Below are 18,811 nucleotides of genomic sequence, written 5' to 3'. Positions count from 1 at the left end.
TACACTTATACTTTCTGAGAAGTATAATGGGAGAAGTATCACTATTCATTCTGAGAAGTAATAGCTTTACTGACATTCAGACTACAGGAGGCAAATGCATGAGATCAGTATATCACTGGAGTGTGATACTGTGCTGGGGTAGTAGTAAGTGGGTTTTGTTGACCATTACTGATAGCTAATCATATGCTGATAGGGGGATGCTACTAATTAAGGGTAGCTGACCAATGAATACAATTTCACTAGACTGTTCATAAGCCAAACAAGTAGCAAAAACATCACTTATTAATTTTTAGAATTATGAGAATGGAGTAAAAATTACTCAGTACTAGAAAGGACACTAAACAGGGTACCAGATGGTACTGGATTCATCCAGTTTTCTCAACCAGAATTACACAGAAACAGTCCAAAAAGAAGAGCAATCAAAGGCATTTCTTTGCAGACACACAGATCCATGTGTGTGTGTGTGTGTGTGTGTGTGTGTGTCAGATTTTAAAGGCAGTAAGCAACTTGTTCTTCATAAACTAGGCCTATTTATCATTGTCATAATCATCAAATACCTGGTATGTGCCCTCAAGGGTGTAGAGAATAATATACTACAACATTAAAAGTTTATATTATTATTTACTCCCTATCAACATCTTCCTCTAAATTAGTTGGTTAACTGTGAGGACTCCAATACTGTCAAAGCTTATATTTTGGTCTTCCTCTGGATCTTTTCCTACCATTTTGGCATAAGACACCTGTTTTTTCACTAAACTTTCCTCTCTCATTCTATTCAATATCACCAGAGATTAACTCTGCTTACCATTTCAGAATGCTATCAATTTTAAGTTCCTTTTTAATAATTTTTTCATTAATACCAACTGTTCATTCTCCAAATTTTCCTAGAGCTTTCATATCTGTGGTGTTTAGTTTTGTAGTTTTAGTGTGGTTCAGTGCCTACGTAAACATTACTTCTACAAGTTTTCAATTTAGGATGCAGTTAATGTTTTAATATTCCTCCTATGCTTAGTTTTTGTATTTTTTATTGCTGATTTTCATATCAAATTTATTATACCCTTAATTTGTGCAGAATGCTAATTTTACATTTACATCAATTTTACCTTAATTTTACAAATCATCTTCCTGCATATCTTTCAATTATAACTGCTAACTTAAAAATACACGTATAGACTATATTGCTCAATATAATGTTCCCTTAAATTATACAAGACAAGAAATTATCTTGTCCTAAATGAAAGACAAATAACGTAAATGGTGTGGATTTCTCAAAAGGATACGGTGCTGTGAATGTAGTATGTATGTAGGATGATGTCACAGATATTTATGTAGAGAGGTTGAATAAGAGGCTTGCTTAAATATGAATAGGGAACATGGAATCGTAACTGACATGGCAGTTGAAGATTGTGCAAATGTTCAAAGCGTGTGGAAGTGATAGCGAGAAAAAAAAAGTTCGATCAACGATAAAGTGGACAAAAATGATGTTGAAAAACAGAGTGCAATTAATGGTAAGGTGAAAAGCAGGGTTAATGGCAAACAAGTGTGTGTGACTGGAGATAAAATAGTGAGAGTCGTTAGCGATAAAATGATGCAAGATTTGAAAGCTGAGTTGGTGAAGATGAGGCAGATGCAGAGTGAAATGAAGAGAACTGGAGATATGTATGGAAGAGTGAAGATGAAAACAAATGATATCAGCATGAATGAAAGGTTCTTGAGTGCAACGTATGGCAATTTGATTATTAGAGGTGTAGTAAACAATAAGATGCACAAGGTTTGTTTTCCGGGAAGTAAAATGAATAGAATGATGGAGGCGCTGGATATGAGAGGTAAGCAAGCAAAGGAGTTAGTAGTAGTAGTAGGAACAAATAACTTGACTAGGAACAAAGAGAATACAAAATTAGATATCAGAAGGTTGTGGAGAAGGATAAAAGATAATAGTGTGATGGAAAAGGTAGTCACTGTCAGCACAAATGTGTAAAGAGAAAGGAGTGCTGTTTGTAATGTGTGGAATGAGTTTGAAGGAAGAATTGAACTGTATAAGTGATGGACTGCATTTGAATGTTTTGGTGTGAGTCATTTGGAGGGACTACTGCTGGAAGGGAGAGTAACGAGTGCAGAGATTGAATCTGAGCATGTAAGAAGCGATGTGAAAGAGTAGGAGAGTAAGGAAGGAAAGATTGAAGATGTACTTATGAATGAAGAAGTGGGTAGCATGAATGTAGAGAGAATAAGTGCACGACAAACAGGGAGACTCAGGGTGGACAGCATGAGGAAAGTTGATGCTCCAAGAAGAAGTGAATGCATGTATAGACAAAAAAGGAAGGAGATGATCTGGGATGTAAAGAAAACAGCTAGATTTGAAGAAGGTTCTGGGATGAATAAGGAGAAAAAAGAAATGGCTTGAGGAAAGTATGGAAAAGTCACATCTAATAAGTGGTATCAATGAAACTTGTTATAGATCCAGGAATGAGCTGATATGTTTGTATATGAATGCTAGAAGTATCAGAAACAAGGGAAATGAAATGGTTGCATTGATTATGTTCACCCAAAAATTGTTTAAATAAGTGAGACATGACTGGATGAGGATAACAGAATAGAGTTAGAAGAGCATAATGCATTTCATGAAGATAGAAAGGGTTAAAAAGGAGGTGGAGTGCTATTGATGATAGAAAAAGAGTTATGTCCATACAAGGTAGAGATGCAAGAGAGGGAGGCAGAAGTGGTAGTGGTTTTGAGGCAGTATGGTGAAGATTGAGGTGAATAGAATGAAATACTTCACTGGATGTTGCTATAGGCCTGGTAATGTGGAGGGTAGTGACCATGAAATATATAAGCAAATGGGAAAAGGGTGATCACTATGGGTGATTTTAATTATGGCAATATAGATGGTGAGATGGCAACCAGAAGTAAAGAAAATGAGTGAGTTTTTGAGGGACAACTATCTCAGACAGTATGTAACAGAGGACACACGAGGAATTAGTCTTGGATTTGGTCATCTCATCAGAGCATATAAACGAATCTCCCTCCAGTTAGTGAGAGTGACCATGAAATGATTACCTAGGTGGTTGTAGAAACCTGTATCCTCAGCAGCATGCTCTATGGATGTGAGGCCTAGGTACTCCTGAGAGAATCTGAAAGGAAGATATTGGTATTTGAGAGGAAGTGCTATAAAAAGATCTTGAGAATAAGCTGGATACAGAAAGTAAACAATGAAGAAAGCTACAGACGAATACAACCAAAAGAAAACTTGATCCAGAAAATAATCAAAAGGAGACTACGTCTATTTGGCCATATATGTAGAATGAATGATGAGAGAAAATTAAAAACGTTGCTGTTTGGAATGATTGAAGGAAAGAACAAAAGAGTAAGACCAAATAGAGAATGGGGCGATGACATCGTCAAATGGCGCGGAAACTCTATACACAAACTGAGTCATCTTGCACAAAATAGAATGCAATGGAAGAATCATATCAAGATGGCAGCAGACACCTACGGGCACTGGACCCATAGTTGTTGTTGTTGATGATGATGAGATGGTTGCCAACCATGTGAGGACTTTCGTGAGGAAAGGGTATATGTAGAACTACAAGACTGGTGATTATGAGAAGCTCAGGAGACAGCTTGCAGCTGTAGTATAGAATGAGGAGTTGGGTGGAAAGGAGATCAATGCTGCTTGGATGATATTTAAGAACTATCTAGTAGAAGGAATGCCTAAATGTATTCCAAATGTCAGAAGGTTAAATAAGGTAGGTGTGAAATGAATGAATGAAGAGATTAAGCATATGATACAGAGAAAAAAGGCATTATGGAAGCAATATAAGAGAAGTGATAATAATCATTTCCTTGAGGAATACAAAGAACATGTGAGGAGGGTGACTCGCAAAAGTTCAGTATAAGCAGCAGTTAGCTAATGAAGCAAAAAAAAATCCTAGGGATTCCCTTTGATATGTAGCCAGCAGAAAAAGAGAATGATTATGGTAGGATAACACTGATTGGAAAAAATGGTAAAAGAAAAACTGCTGCAGAGGATATAGTTGAGATATTTAATGAGCAGTTCATAAAGGTCTTTTATCCTTGTGAATGTGACATCATGGAGAGTAAGAGCAGTGGATGATGAGGAGAAACTGACTGTGAGGGAGGAAAACGTATATGGCAAATTAAGCAAACTTGATATTAATAAGGCTGTGGAACTTGATAATAAAGATCATTGCGTATTTTGAAGGAATGCGCCAGGGAGTTGACATATTTGTTGAATACGAGTCTTACACTGGATTAAGTTACAAAGGAGTGGAGGGAAGGCAAGACTGTACTACTTCATAAAGGACAGACAAATTCAAGCATTGAATTATATGCCAATCTGTGTATCAAATGTTGGAAAAGCAAGTGAGAAATAGGATCCAGAATTGGATTGACAACAATGATATTATCTTTGATGGACAGCACAGATTTGTTAAAGGGAGGTCATATTTTAGTAATGTACTTATTACAAAAGGTGGCAGCATTGGATGTGGGAGATGGATATACAGTTGTATACTTAGACTTTATAAAGGCTTTTGATGTTGGAAGTTTTCCACTTGGTTTAATCCTCATCCAAGTGTATGCAAACAAGTTTGCACCTGAACTATTTTCAGGACTGGAGCAACTTGTATAAAGTTAATGACTTCACATCACCTGCCTTAGTATCCCATAATGTAAAGCACACTACCCAGACCGGTTTTGACCTTTATTGAAGTCTCATCAGTGGGAGCCAGACCCAGAGGTGACACCAAGGTTGAAGTAGTGCAGAAATCATATGTTCATATACGAGTAGCCAAAAGGTGTCATACCTTATTATTAAAATACTCTGGATTAGAGAAAGCTGTTGGAAGTTTTTCCACTTGGCTATACTATAAATTAAAGATAATTTATAGTATAACCAAGGAATTATATACTTGGTTTAATCCGTATTCAAGTGTAAGCAAACAAGTTTGCACCTGAACTATTTTCAGGACTGGGGCAACTTGCTTTACATTATGGGATACTAAGGCAAGTCATGTGAAGTCATTAACTTCTTTATACAAGTTGGCCCAGTCCTGAAAATAGTTCAAATGCAAAGTTGTTTGCTGACACTTGGATAAGGATTAAACCAAGTATATAATATCTTGGTATCTTTAATTTAAAGGCTTTTGTTAGATTATCACATGATAAGTTGATAGCCAAACTAGAGCAAATGGAGTTGGATATTACAGTAGTGCATTGGATTGGAGATTGGCTGTCTGATAGGTATCAACAAGTTGCTTATGGGGGAAACCCAGAAGAGGAAAGTCACCAGTGGTGTGTCTCAGGGGTCTGTTTTAGGGCCATTGCTGTTTACCCTGTATGTTAATGATATTGGAGAAGGTTTGAATGGTGATATACAGTTGTTTGCAGATGATGCAAAGTTGGGACAAATTATCAGGAGTAGAGCAGATGTTGTGGCCTTATAAGAAGACTCGAACAGACTGAGTAAATGGGCATAGGAGGGGGATACCAGTTCAATGTTGCAAAATATAATGTTTTAAAATCAAGCATGGGATATAAAATTTACTCTTGGTGGAGATAAGAATCTAAAATTTAAGAGTACATATTAAATTATATCAATTTTGATGTAATCATTTATGTGAATGTCAAACTGGTTGTTTCCCTCCACTTTCTTATATTATTATTAATATAGATATTAAAGAGGAGTATATTAAATAGACTACATCCTTGTCAGACAACAGCATTTATGTTCTGTGATTCAGATTTTTGAGCAGCTATCTTTATTTTAATTTGATTGTTATTTACATATATATATACACACACACACACACACACACACACACACACACACACACACACACACACACTGAAAATTGCTTTAATTAACTTGTTATGAATATTGTCCTCTCTTAAAATTTCCAGTAGTTTATTACTATTGACTTCATCAAAAGCCTTTTTATAATCGATGAATAATATATGGGTCTCTAAATAGAATTCTCTTTTTTTTCTATCAGAAACGTGAAAATGAAAAAGGCATCAGTGCAGATCTGCCTTTACGGAAACTGTTTTGTTCCTCTCCAAAAATATTTTCATAATATTTGGTTCATTTAGTCTTTAAGAGACTTGAATATATTTTATATCTGGTGTTTAAAAGGCTAATGCCTCTACAGTTTGACATTCATTAATATTTCCTTTTTTTAAGATGGGAACAATCACAGCATTTTGCCAGTTTTCTGGTGGTAATTGGCCACTTAAGATCTTATTCAATGAATTCTAGTAGTTCGTATCTAAAGTTGTCTCCAAAGTATTTGAAAAGTTCCATATTGATATCATCTTCTCCTGGGTTTTTATGATTCCTGCATTGTTTAAGTGTTGAATCTAAATCTTCAAGGAAAAGGAGTCGGTTGAATAATTTGCAAATAATGGTTCTGAGAGTGGGTTGCCATGAACTGTCCATAATTCTTTACAGTATTTAAGGGAGTCCTCAAAGGTATGGTACTGATCATGATTGATTCTCTAAGGCAGGGATTCTCAACCTATGGTACGCATACCACTGGTGGTATGTGAGCCACTGCCTTACTGGTACATCTAATATCTTGAATTAAATATAGTGGTACGCCACTGGAAAAGGTTGAGAACCTCTGCTCTAAGGTATATTATTCATGTGTCTGATAAATTTACATGCTTGTGTTTGAGGTTTATCAATACTATTTTCTAAACTGGTAACAAAATTGTTCCATTGATCTCTGTCTTTTATGTTTCTCTTTTTGATATTGCTCTTTTGTATTTATATTAAATTTCATTCTCTATTTTGTTTGTGCTTACCCATTTAAAAATTCTTCCCTATTTTTTTCCTCTTTTCAATAAGATATATATATATTCATTTCTATTCTACTGAAAACTATATGGAGATCACTTCCAATTTCAAATACTCTATAAACACTCATGTCCTGAACTAGCATGAAGATACTGCTATCAGTAATAACAAAGTCAATGAGACTTTTATTTCTTGTGTTTTCTCTGCATGTGAATTTGTGCAGATTCATTTCAGCATGGTGTTAATGATGACTTCTCCATATCTTGAACAGAAATCTAGCAGGTACTTAACATTACTATTAACTTTGCTCTTTTCTCCAAATTTTCCCAACACATTTTTACATGTCTGGTATTCACTTCCTACTCTGCTGTTTAGATCAGCAAGGACCAGATTTTCCTTTATGTTAACTTCCGTCTCTAATGACTCAAAAAATTCCTTCATTTCATCCTCATTAGAACCTTCTGTGAACACAAATAAGTCTCATTGTTCAATTCCTATTTTGAAATTTACCTGCCAATCAAGAAGTTTATCTTAGTGTTTGGCATTGAATGCTATTGCTACTCCTTCCTTTCCCCAATCATTGTTGCCTAAATATAGAGTGTTTCAAAAAGAATGTCCAGATTTGAAAATTGTATATCTCTGCAACCACGAACCACAAATGAATGCGACTTGTACCATTTGAATTGCCTTGGCCCAGATTTATTATTTTTTTGAACAGATTTTTGTGCTAATCTGTTAGAGGACATGGACGACGACACCTTCCTACAAAAGTTGATTTTTAGTGATGAAGCAACCCTTCATCTAAGCGGTAAAGTTTCGCACCACAATGTTCGCATATGGGGACTTGAGAATCCACATGAAATTGTACAACATGAACATGATTCACCAAAACTTAATGTTTTTTGCACGGTTTCTGTTAGAAAGGTTTATGGCCCTTTCTTTTTTGAGGAAAACACTGTTATGGGAAACTCCTATCTTGAAATGCTGCAGGACTGGCTACTTCCACAGCTGAATGAAGAATCTGAAGATTACATTTTTCAGCAAGATGAAGCACTGCCACATTGGAACCTCCAAGTTCGTCAGTTTCTAAACACAACATTGCCTCAGCGTTGGATTGGATGCATGGGACCCCACGACTTGGCACTGCACTCTTGGCTCCAAGATCTCCAGACATCACACCTTGTGACTTCTTTTTATAGGGATACGTAAAAGACTTAACCAGAATCACGGTTGCAGTAAATTCTGTGACAGAAGACACTTCCAGATGCATTTGGGATGAATTCAGCTATCAGCTTGATGTTGTCTGTGCAGCAGGTGGAGGGCACTTGAGCATTTGTAATTGTAGTGAGTGAAACTTTAGGCCTTACTTCATACTTGGTAATTTATTTGTAACTGTACCACATTTTCATTATTAAATATAATTATTTGAAATCGGGTCATTCTTTTTGAAACACCCAGTATAATATCTTTTCATTGTTATTTAAAAAGTATCTCACTGTTTTTGTTTTTCTTTGTTTTGATCATGTTAATTATGTCAATGTGGCACTTCTCTAATTCTTCTGCCAGTTCCACTTCTTTTCCCTTTATAATTCTTATGTTGATGATATCTATCTTGAATTCTGGTGAAATTGAATTCAAGTTTGTTTCAATTCAGCATCACCCTGTTTGTTTTCTTAAATAATAAAACTGAAGTAGTGTGACTCATGTAGTTTGACATTAATATTTTTTTACCTGAGGTTTTTTATTTCTCCCTTCTTCCTTTTACAAGCAGAAATTTCAAAGAATAATTTATGCTTGTAAACTTTATGTACAAATTTAACATTCAGTTACTCTGCATAAAATAAAATTCTGTTTCCTTAAGTTATATGAACCCTTTGCCTGTTCTGTGTCATATATGATGCAGAGGAGAAGCAAAAGATTAAAAAGCTGAGATATAGTTCACCTCTGGATGATTTTATCACTTTAGTTTACATGAAAGTCATGTAAATTTAAATACTAGATATGCTACACATGATTATGTTATGGGGTGTCAGTGATCAGAGACTGGATAAAGACTGTCATACACTAGCATAAATGGAGTTCTTTGCATGTAATTTAACGACTACTTTATCTTTCTAAACAAAAAAAAATTGTTAAGTAGTTCATTAAGTTCTTACTTACCATGATAGCACGAAATACCGTTGCTGATATCCCTTCAGCTACTTCATACTCTCCTCTTTCATTTGGGCGTGTGAAATTATTTTCGAGAGATGAACCAAACATTCTGTGTAATATATTAAAATATGTTAATATAAATAATAGTAACACATCCCAGTAACTAACAGAAAAAAATTCATGTTTATGAATGTTATTCTCTGCACAATTTTTAAATAGCAAATGTATTACATTTCACTAACAAGAAACAAAATGATAATGAAAATCATGATTTTTTTTTTCTTTCTTTTTAAACCCTGCCTGTGAATGATTGTAAATCTACAGTATATTAATACTGTGGTGTAAGGATCAGATAACCAGAAATCCTTATAGAGATAAAGCACTGAATTTTTTCAAGCCACTTCAGGCTTTCAATAAACAGGACAGTGGTCTCATGTCCAGGTAATGAAAATCATCCACAAACTAAAGACTTTCACAAACACCACATCATGTAGGATTTAGATCAATGACCTGATGATTAGAAAAAGATATCTGCTCAATCAACCAAGTCAACAGAAAAATTAAAAACTTCAATTTATGTCTAAGAATCTGCTCTAAATTAAGTCCTTGATGAAAAAAGTAGACAATTATCCATCTTTTAGTAATAGCACATCAATCTAATAGGATGATGTAGCCTGTGCTTACATTCAATTTACTTAGAATTAATAATAAGACAGCTAAAACAGGGGGCATAGGAGGAAACAATTTCCAGTATTGTTTTAGTCTTTTATGTCTTAGCTTCAGCTGAAAAATGTAGAATTCTGTAAGTCTTTAGATTTAAAAAAAAATAAAAAAATAACAATTACGTCTGTGAGACAAGTAAATCATATTTGTTAATTGTGTGTATGTGTTTCCTTGCTAATATGACCCTTGTTCATAGATCAAAAAAAAAAATTCAGTTGCTTCCTTATGAGACTGGCTAATTCACATTCATTTTACTAATGAACCCTTATATGAATTACTCAATTATGGATTGGCATCAACCAAAGCGCTATTTTTCCAAATGAACTTCAAAAGGAGTACTAGTGGAAAGACCTAGGTGTGAATCCCCATCTTCAGCTGAGTAACTTAAGTGATCATTAACACAAAGGTAAGTTAGCCTATCTCACAAGAAGCAACAGAATTTTCTCTTCTGGAAACTCAGGTTTATGTCACGTACTATTTAAAACATATAACAATAAAACATAAAACAAAATAAATCACCAGTTTATACAGTGAATACAAAATGTGAAGCTACTAAAGTAGCAAGGGAAAATGAAATACATAGTAAATTTTACCATATCAAACATTGATTTATGTTTTGGTATATAAAAGACATAATGAGAAAATTTCTCATTATGTCTTTTACAAGAGATAGAAAGTCTTAATTAGTTTATTCATCATCATAACACTAATTATGGGTATAGACCATATTGGTCTGTTCCAGTCTCATTATCCATCCAATATCCTTTTTGTGAGGTCTACCCTGCCTTCTCTTTCCAACTGGCTTATATAATTATTTTATTAATTCTATTTACTGTTTTATTTGTTTCAGAAAGTCATTATTAGTTTTAAAATTGTATCAGATAACTGCATGAATTGTTCCATATAGAATTTATCAATGATAATTCCAGACTGTATGGAGATGGAAAATGAAAACCTCCGGTCTGGAGTTTTATTCTACTCCACTCCCCCACATCCCGCCAAATGTGCCATCCCATGATTAAACTGACTTTACAAGGTGTGGCTATTAAATAACGAGACTGGTTGCAAAACTGTGGTTTAGAAACTTTGGAAAAAGGTAAAAGTTGCATGGATCTAAGTTTGGTGAGTAAGGTGGATGGAAATCTTCTTATCAGCCAGATACTGCTTTACAGACAGTGCACTGTGGGCATGAGTAAGGTGGATGGAAATCTTCTTATCAGCCAGATACTGCTTTACAGACAGTGCACTGTGGGCTGGAGCATTGTTCTGATGGAGAATCCAAGTGTTGTTCTTCCAGAGATTGGGATCTCTTCTTCCTCACTCGTTCTCTCAGCTTGGCCAGAACCTCAAATTAATAATGTTGGTTAACTGTCTGACATTCTTGGTACCCATTACAGCATTGATATGTATGTATGTATGTATGTATATAAAATAAAATAAAAAAACGATCATCATTGCCTTCAGTTTTGACTTGCTCATTCTTGTCATTCAAACATTCGTGCATGTGACATTACATTATCACCATAATACACCACCTGCAACAGTTTCAAACACTCAGTTGGCAATTTCTTCAATTTCACAAGGAATTTGAGATTAATGTGCTGCTCGAGTTTAACATTAGACATTATTCCAGCAAAGCAACTTCATGAGTGTTTCTTTTATAACTGCCTACAGACTAACTGAGAGTGACAACGAACAATGCTTATCTCAAATGCTTCTAGAACCTTCAAGGTCATAACCAATAACCTAAAGATATTCCATTTTCAGTCAGTCAATTGAATGGCTTTTGACTGTTCTTTTGCTTCATTTACTACCAGAGAGTGGATGTCTCACAAGCTTTAGAATATTTACTGTGCAATGTTTGATATATGCACACATTAATTGCTTCAAGATCTATCCTTCTTGGCATTTTTTTTTTTTTTTTTTGCAAAAATCCCACCCATACACAAGAGTTGATCAACCTACAGTATATTAGTACAATGTATGAGTAAGAAAGAACTTGTTCAATTTGATTTAAAGAGCTGTGGATTGAATTCCTTGGGAAACAAAGTTGGGAGACTGTTCCAACGATAGAAGGAATGAACAAACAGAAGACATTTATTCTGTGAATTTGGAGTTGAACTATGAAGGAGTGTTAGCAGCTGCTGCATGCATGTTGGTGGATTTGTATTTAAAAAGAGAGTGCCATTTAAACAATGGCCATGGCAGTATTTGTAGAAGATACGAGCAGCAGAAACAATGTCTGTGCAAATGTGAGTGAATTGGTGAGAAAGGAGTCGTTAATTAATATAGTAGCTCTTTTCTAGGATCTAGGATCAGAATTTCTGTACTAAACTGACAATTTTAGTACTAAAATTGTCAATTTAGTACAGAAATTTCTGTTCTAAAATGTCAGTTTAGTACAGAAATTCTGATCTAGGAGCAGAATTTCTATACTAAACAGACAATTTTGAGGGAGCTCTCAGGGTTCCATTCCAGATGTGAGAACACAGTATTCAATGGTTGGATAGATTTGCGATTTGTATAGACTTAAAAGCTGTTCAGAGGTAAAGCAATGCCTTGAGCAGAAGAAAAAAACCTTAATTTTTCTGGATGCAATCTTTGCAATATGTTTATGCCAAGAGATTTGAGATTAGGTTAACAAAAGTAAGACTAGATTTATTTATTATTTATTTTATTTTTTTTGTGGGGAAATAAGGCAGAGTTGAATAGTTTGGAGATCAGAATTTAGGGTAGCACAGGTTGTTCTGAAGGTTGTGGCAATTTGTGCATTGCAAGGTTTGTCAAATGAAGAGTGCAGCATGCTGTCATCACAAAACTATGTACTGGATTAGCAGTCAAGTGGAGTAGATTGTTGATATATATTGAAGAAAGAGAGCACATGGGTGTGAGACCAAAACATTAGTTACATTCACCAAATGATGGGAGCTTACTTAGACCTTCATACCAGACCTGATGAAAAGCTTTGGAGATATATTGACAACTTGAGATCAAACTTTTCCATTGTATTTGTCTAGAGATAAGCGGCATAAGTAGATCTCTTGTTGATTAACAGTAGCATAAATCGTATTGGTTGTCGCTTATATAAGAGTCTTCAAGATAGCTTAGGAGTTGAATTCTGATTGTTCTTTCCACTTTAGAAGAAGTGAGGTGAGAGAAATTGCCTCATATAGTTGGAGGACAAAGATTTGTTATCTTTTTAGGAAAGGGTTCTATGCAGGCTAATTTCCAGGTTACAGTATAGATACCAGTTGAATAAGAGTGTGTAAAAGGTGGTACAGAGCAGGAATCAACTCTGAAGTGCTTAACTTTAGAAAAACTAGGGAAATACTATTAGGACCAGTAGCGTATCCAATTTGGATAACTTTTATCTGATCTCCTGTGGAAAATTTTTTTTCCTTGGTTACAATATATATTATACTTGATAAGAAATTATATTCTTGTTCTAATCTTAAACCAAGTATAAGCATGAAGTAAATTCACAGCTATTGACTTGTATATAGCGATTACTGACTTTGCATCAACTGCCTTAGTATCTTATAAAACGAAGGATCGGATCAGCCACACAAGTTTCAACCTTTACTGAGGTTTCATCAGTGGAAACTTGATCCAAGAAGAAGATATCAAGGGTAAATCAATGCTAAGTTATGTATTTTCCCATATACAAGTAGAAAAATAAATACTTATGCTTCACACTTGGGTATAAGATTGAGTGATGCAAAGTCAACAGCTTCTATAAACAAGGAGACTAGTTGTGAAATTACTTGGTGCTAATGCTTGTGTATAGGATTAAAATGAAATTTCTTGTCCGGTATAATATACATTGTAACAAAGCAGAAAACTTTCTACAACTATCATTCAGGGTATTTAATAAGTGCCATGTCTATTTTTTCTGCTTGAATATGGAAAATATTCTCTCCTTCTCCCTCCATCGAGACATGCAATGTGGGTGACACCCTTCATGAACATGCCAACATACCATAATTAACTAGAAATTAACTAGGATGGCTGCAAGATAATACATAGGCTAAACCTGAAGGCTATATGTCAGGAATACTGACCGGCTAGCAAACAATTCTGCCTAAAACCTACTCTGCAGATGGCCCCTGCAGGGAGTCTGAGTATAACAGTAAGCAGGATGCACTTTCAAGAACATTCAAGGAGAGGAATGCAGGCACTTTCTATATAGGAGTCATGCTCATAAGCCTTTCATTCCCAGTGCAAGTCCCTATTCTAAGTTTCTGACTTCATTGACCATGAAAAACTGCTAAAAATAACAGTGGTAATGCAGTTCAGAAAAAATCTCCCAAAAAATGTTATATATATATAAAATACACTACAAAAGATCCATACAAAAAACTTCCTCATCATTTCACCAACATTTGGCATTTGACACAATGATGTGCTGTCATGGAACCACAGAATCTTCAACTATCTATGTTCTGCATATTTCTTCAATAAAAGGAGCAGTAAAAGATGCATTTGTAAGACCCAACATTCAATGCTATGGCTAAATCACGAATCCTCTCTTCATGAACTATTCTGACTCACATGCTTTATTATTTTCATTTACTATCTTTACTGCTCTTTTAATTCGGAAAACTACTCTGCTTGATCTGTGAATTTAGAGATGGGAAACTGGTTTGAATTACAAAAACTGAAGTCTCCAAAAAAGATGATTTCATCAATTGGGTTATCAGACTGTGGAAAATCCAACCTTCAAAAGTAACTAATTAAAGTCAGAATTGGAAGAGACGCTTTAGTATTTGCTTAATAATGATCTACCACAAATTTTCCATCTATCAAACAAAACTGGATAATCATTCTCATTCTCTCAACATCCTGGACATTTTATGAACCAGTTCAAACCATGTACCGACATGGTTTCCTTGTCTAGAGATGGCTTTCTCCATGCCAATCTCAGGCTCGTGTCCTTGGACACTAACCACAGTGCCAACTGAGATGTTAGCACTGTGAATATAAATGGCCCAATTATTGTATCTACTTTCCTGATCCAAACACCTGCTCCTACATCCTGATAGTATCATGTCACCCAAAGAAAGGCAGATCTTTTGTATCAGTCTTTTCCAATTCTTGCATAACAGCAAGGAAAATCATCTCTTATACATTGAACAGCAACACATGCTGTTCAATGCTTAAAATCATAACTATGATTTCTTGCCAGAAAGGCATAAAAAAAATGTTAGTTTGAATACCAACAATTCTCCTGGTCCAGGAAGTATCCCCAGCTGTGCTCAAAATTTGCCCGAGAATTAATACTCATCCTATATTGCCTGTTAGAGCTATTATACTCATCTGGAATCTACCCAAAAGCATGGAAGCATCCCTGTATCCAAGTCAATTCCTGAAATAGCCAACTTCTTTACTACCTGGAGGACTACCAATTAATTAGTGATCACCAATAGAAATTATGCCATCACTCATTCCACAGCAAATCTATCTAACCTCATCCATATTTGAACATAAGCCATGCATTAGGTGTAGAAACTCAAGTTGTTGTTCGTGACATATCCAGAGCACTCATTTGATATAGAGGCCTCCTCACCAAGTTACCACCTCATGGTCTGCCTTCTGTCCTTTTGATTGGGTTACTAGTTTCCTCTCTGCTTTTGTCCAAATCTTCCTGCTATACATAAATGACCTTCTCTCAACTGACCCCAAATCCTATCCAGTTGTGCTGATTACAGCACATTCCATTCTACTTCTTTATATGAAACCTTGCAGTGTTTAAATGATTTGAGCTTCAAACTTTCATAACCATTATCTTAAACACTAATCTTCTTACTATTATTGAGTCCCTACTCAATAATTCTACATCAACACTATCAAAACATAGTCCCACCTTACTAATTATATATTAGGTTTTATCCAAGTGTTAGCAAACAAAGCACCTGAAGTACTTTCGGGACTGGGGCAACTCGTGGCTGAAAGTACTTCAGGCGTAAACTTTGTTTGCTAACACTTGAATAAAAACCCAATACAAAATTAGTAGCATAGCCAAGTGAAAAAACTTCCATAATCCCATCTTATTTCTTGCATGATTGCCACCCCCCCCATCTTACTTTTGATAATATTCAGATTTTCAGTCAAGATCAGATTTCTTGAGTTGACATATATCCAATTAGTTTCTGGCACAAATATATCACATTTATAGCTTCTCATCATCAAAAAACTACTCCTTGCCTGTACAACTTATATCACTTGTGTAAATCTCACATTTCCCCAAAGAATGCTTTATGCTATCCAGAAAAGGACATTCTAACAGATGACTCCCTTGATCACATTCTCACAAGATGCTCCATGACCGAATTATATATTTCTTTTCTACAGGTAATTTTAATAGGTATTTTTAACTGGCCACCACCACTCCTCCACTTTCCTCTAAACATGTAAAAGCATAAGAAGCTGCTAGTCAATATCCTTACATAGCAATGTTGTGTTACAGGTTTTGTGACCTTTCATATATGTGGGATTCATATAATGATGCATCCCCACCCCTAAATGGTTACCTCACATCCACACAAAATATTGCCCCCACACCCTTGCAAAATACAGCAAATCTATTCCCATATGTTTAGTATTTCTGATAAGACGGTTAAAGCATTATATAGAAAGTACTATATATAAAGAAAATTTGCCCACCACTTTCAAAACTCGATAAAGTAAAACCATGTGTAGTTTTTCAAGTAGCATGCAAATTTCCTTTCAAGACTCCAACCTTCGGGAAATATAACTTGTACATTCAAAGTGACCTACTTTGGACCAATTTCAAGTGGATATCTGCTTAAAATAATGTAAGAATCAATGTGTTGGCACAGTGGTAAGTTTAGATTAGCAGACCATGTTTCTCCACAAAGAAAGATAGAAGAAAACAATACTACATTTTTTTTTCATAGCCACTATATTAGGCAATGGTATATTCAATAATTCAGTATGAACTTTGCAGCTGGGGGGGGGGGATATACAAAAATATTCTTGACAAATTATACAACCTACACAATAGAAACTTAAAGAAAATCTTCAATTATAATCATACTGCAGTAAGTAACTCTAGTTTAATTGTCCTCAATGTCAGGCAGATATATCTCGACAGCATTCTTCTCTTCAAAATTAACACTGAATTAGCATCATACCCTTAGGCAATCTGATCTAATTTTTCCAAATACCTCAGACATGAAAAAGTATCCTGTGGCACCATTCACAATCCTGGTACAGAGAATCTAACTTTCTCTTAACAAAGAACTCAGAAATAAGAAATCAAAAGCAATCTTCAAGAGAGGATTAAAGCATATCTTGGAGTCAGTAACAAATAGTGTTCAGTTTTACCTAAACAAACAGTAATGTCACAAGTTGTTTTTTCTGCCGATATTCAAAGTACAAATTTATTTCTAATTTATAATAATTATCTCTAATTGTAGAGTGTAACTCAGTTGGTTTAGATGAGCCCTTTGGTTGGAAAGACCTGGGTTCAAATCCCATGAATAACCTTTCTCAGGTGTTTTTCAAATGGCGAGTTATCCAGTCTCATATGAAGGTGAATGGTTCTTCCTCCCGGAAACCAGAAGAACACATGATATACAGACATAAGACACCTCAGGAATAACGATTAACCACCCCATTCTGTCAGATTTGATTTTAAATGCCTGCATGGTGAAGTGTGGATCTATGCATAAGCATAAATCAGAAAAGAAGGAAGGAACACTAATATATGCTTGTTCAGTCACTGTCCATTACAGTAAGCAAGCAGAACTGGCAACTGAATAATACATGAATCTTGGATGAATCATGCTGATTCCTTATATTCAAATTGTAGCATTCTATAAAACACCACTAAATTCTGTATTAAAATGTAAATGAAAATTCAACACTAAATATGAGGATAATCTTCTTCAATGGCAGGCAATGTCAAGTACAGTGATGTGGGCAAATATCAGAATGGAAAACAATGAGACTTATTTGTGCTTATGGTCCAATAGAAGGTACCAAGGAAGAAAAGGAGGAATTTTTGATGCATTAGAGAAAGAAGCTGACTTAATAAAAAAGGAAAAGTTGGTCCATGCTGGAGATCTAAACAGCAGAGTGGAAATGATTACCAGACATATAGAAATGTTTAAAGAAAATGAAAATTTGGAAAAAATGAAAATGAACATTTTTTTATGTTCCAACATAAAAATGTGCACGAATTCACATGGAGAGAAGATGCAAGAAATAAGAAAAGTCTCATTGACTATGTTATAGTTGATAGTGATGTATTTCCACTGGTTCAGGACACAAGAGCACACAGTGAATTTGAAACAGGAAGTGATTGTTGTTCAGTTTTCAGCAGAAAATTTAATTTCATACTGAAAAGAGTGTGTAAAAAAGTTTCCAAATGTCAATGCTGGCATAACATGTCATGTCGTGCCATTATTTTGTTTTAGGTCAACCTCAAGAACTCACTTTAGTAAGTACGGGAGTGGAAAACTCAAAGTACCAATGCCGGGCCATATCTTACTTCATGTAATATACATCCATTATATTATCTGTAGACTGATCTCTACTCTTCTTTCTTTCTTTTCTTCTTTCCCTTTCCTCCCAATGCTCTTGAAGTATTTCAGGGAAAGGGGTGAATCCTATTTTACTATACTTTTTCTCCTCATGCAGTTGGAGTTTGCCTTCTCTCTCCCAGTAGGATGAATCCCAAGAGATCTGGTCAGCATGGGAAGATTGATCAAATACCCCTCTTAAACAAACGGAGTTGATACGAATTGAAGACCATTGTAGCCAAGGCCAAAATGGTTATGTTATCTCAAATGTGATATCTACTTCTCAGACTAATGATAGAGCTGACTCAAATCCAAATGGGAGGTCTTTTCTGGATAGTGCATCTGTGAAGAACACCCTGATAATGAACTGAACATCTGTACATATAATGTCAGAACTTTGAAAGGAGAAGGGCTGTGCAAAGCACTTGCAAAAATAAATTGGGATATTCTTGGACTTGCTGAAACAAGAACAGGAAAAAAAAATTACTGAAACAAGCAATTATATTTTATATACTGCTGGAGAAGATCATGGTCTAGGAGTGGGAATTATGGTTCACAAAAAAGATGGAAA

At 35.1% G+C, this 18,811-nt stretch overlaps 1 protein-coding gene across 5 annotated transcripts in view; it reads right to left on the bottom strand.

Moving 5' to 3' along the window:
* Positions 1 to 18,811, bottom strand: part of mri (BTB/POZ domain-containing protein mrityu) — a 323,678-nt gene that overhangs the window by 85,094 nt on the left and 219,773 nt on the right. For all 5 annotated transcript variants that reach the window (XM_090412595.1, XM_090412596.1, XM_090412599.1 and 2 more), the window contains one exon: positions 8,978 to 9,080. In XM_090412595.1, coding sequence (XP_090268721.1) covers positions 8,978 to 9,080 — 103 coding nt within the window. The remainder of the gene's footprint in view (positions 1 to 8,977; positions 9,081 to 18,811) is intronic.

This window comes from Typopeltis vanoorti, chromosome 23 (genome assembly GCF_054136105.1).
Source record: "Typopeltis vanoorti isolate ZY-2024b chromosome 23, IOZ_Tvanoo_1.0, whole genome shotgun sequence".
NCBI classification, from domain to species: Eukaryota; Metazoa; Arthropoda; class Arachnida; order Uropygi; family Thelyphonidae; genus Typopeltis; species Typopeltis vanoorti.
The sequence above is the reverse complement of the archived record's forward strand: the minus strand, read 5'-3'. Positions and strand labels throughout refer to the sequence as shown.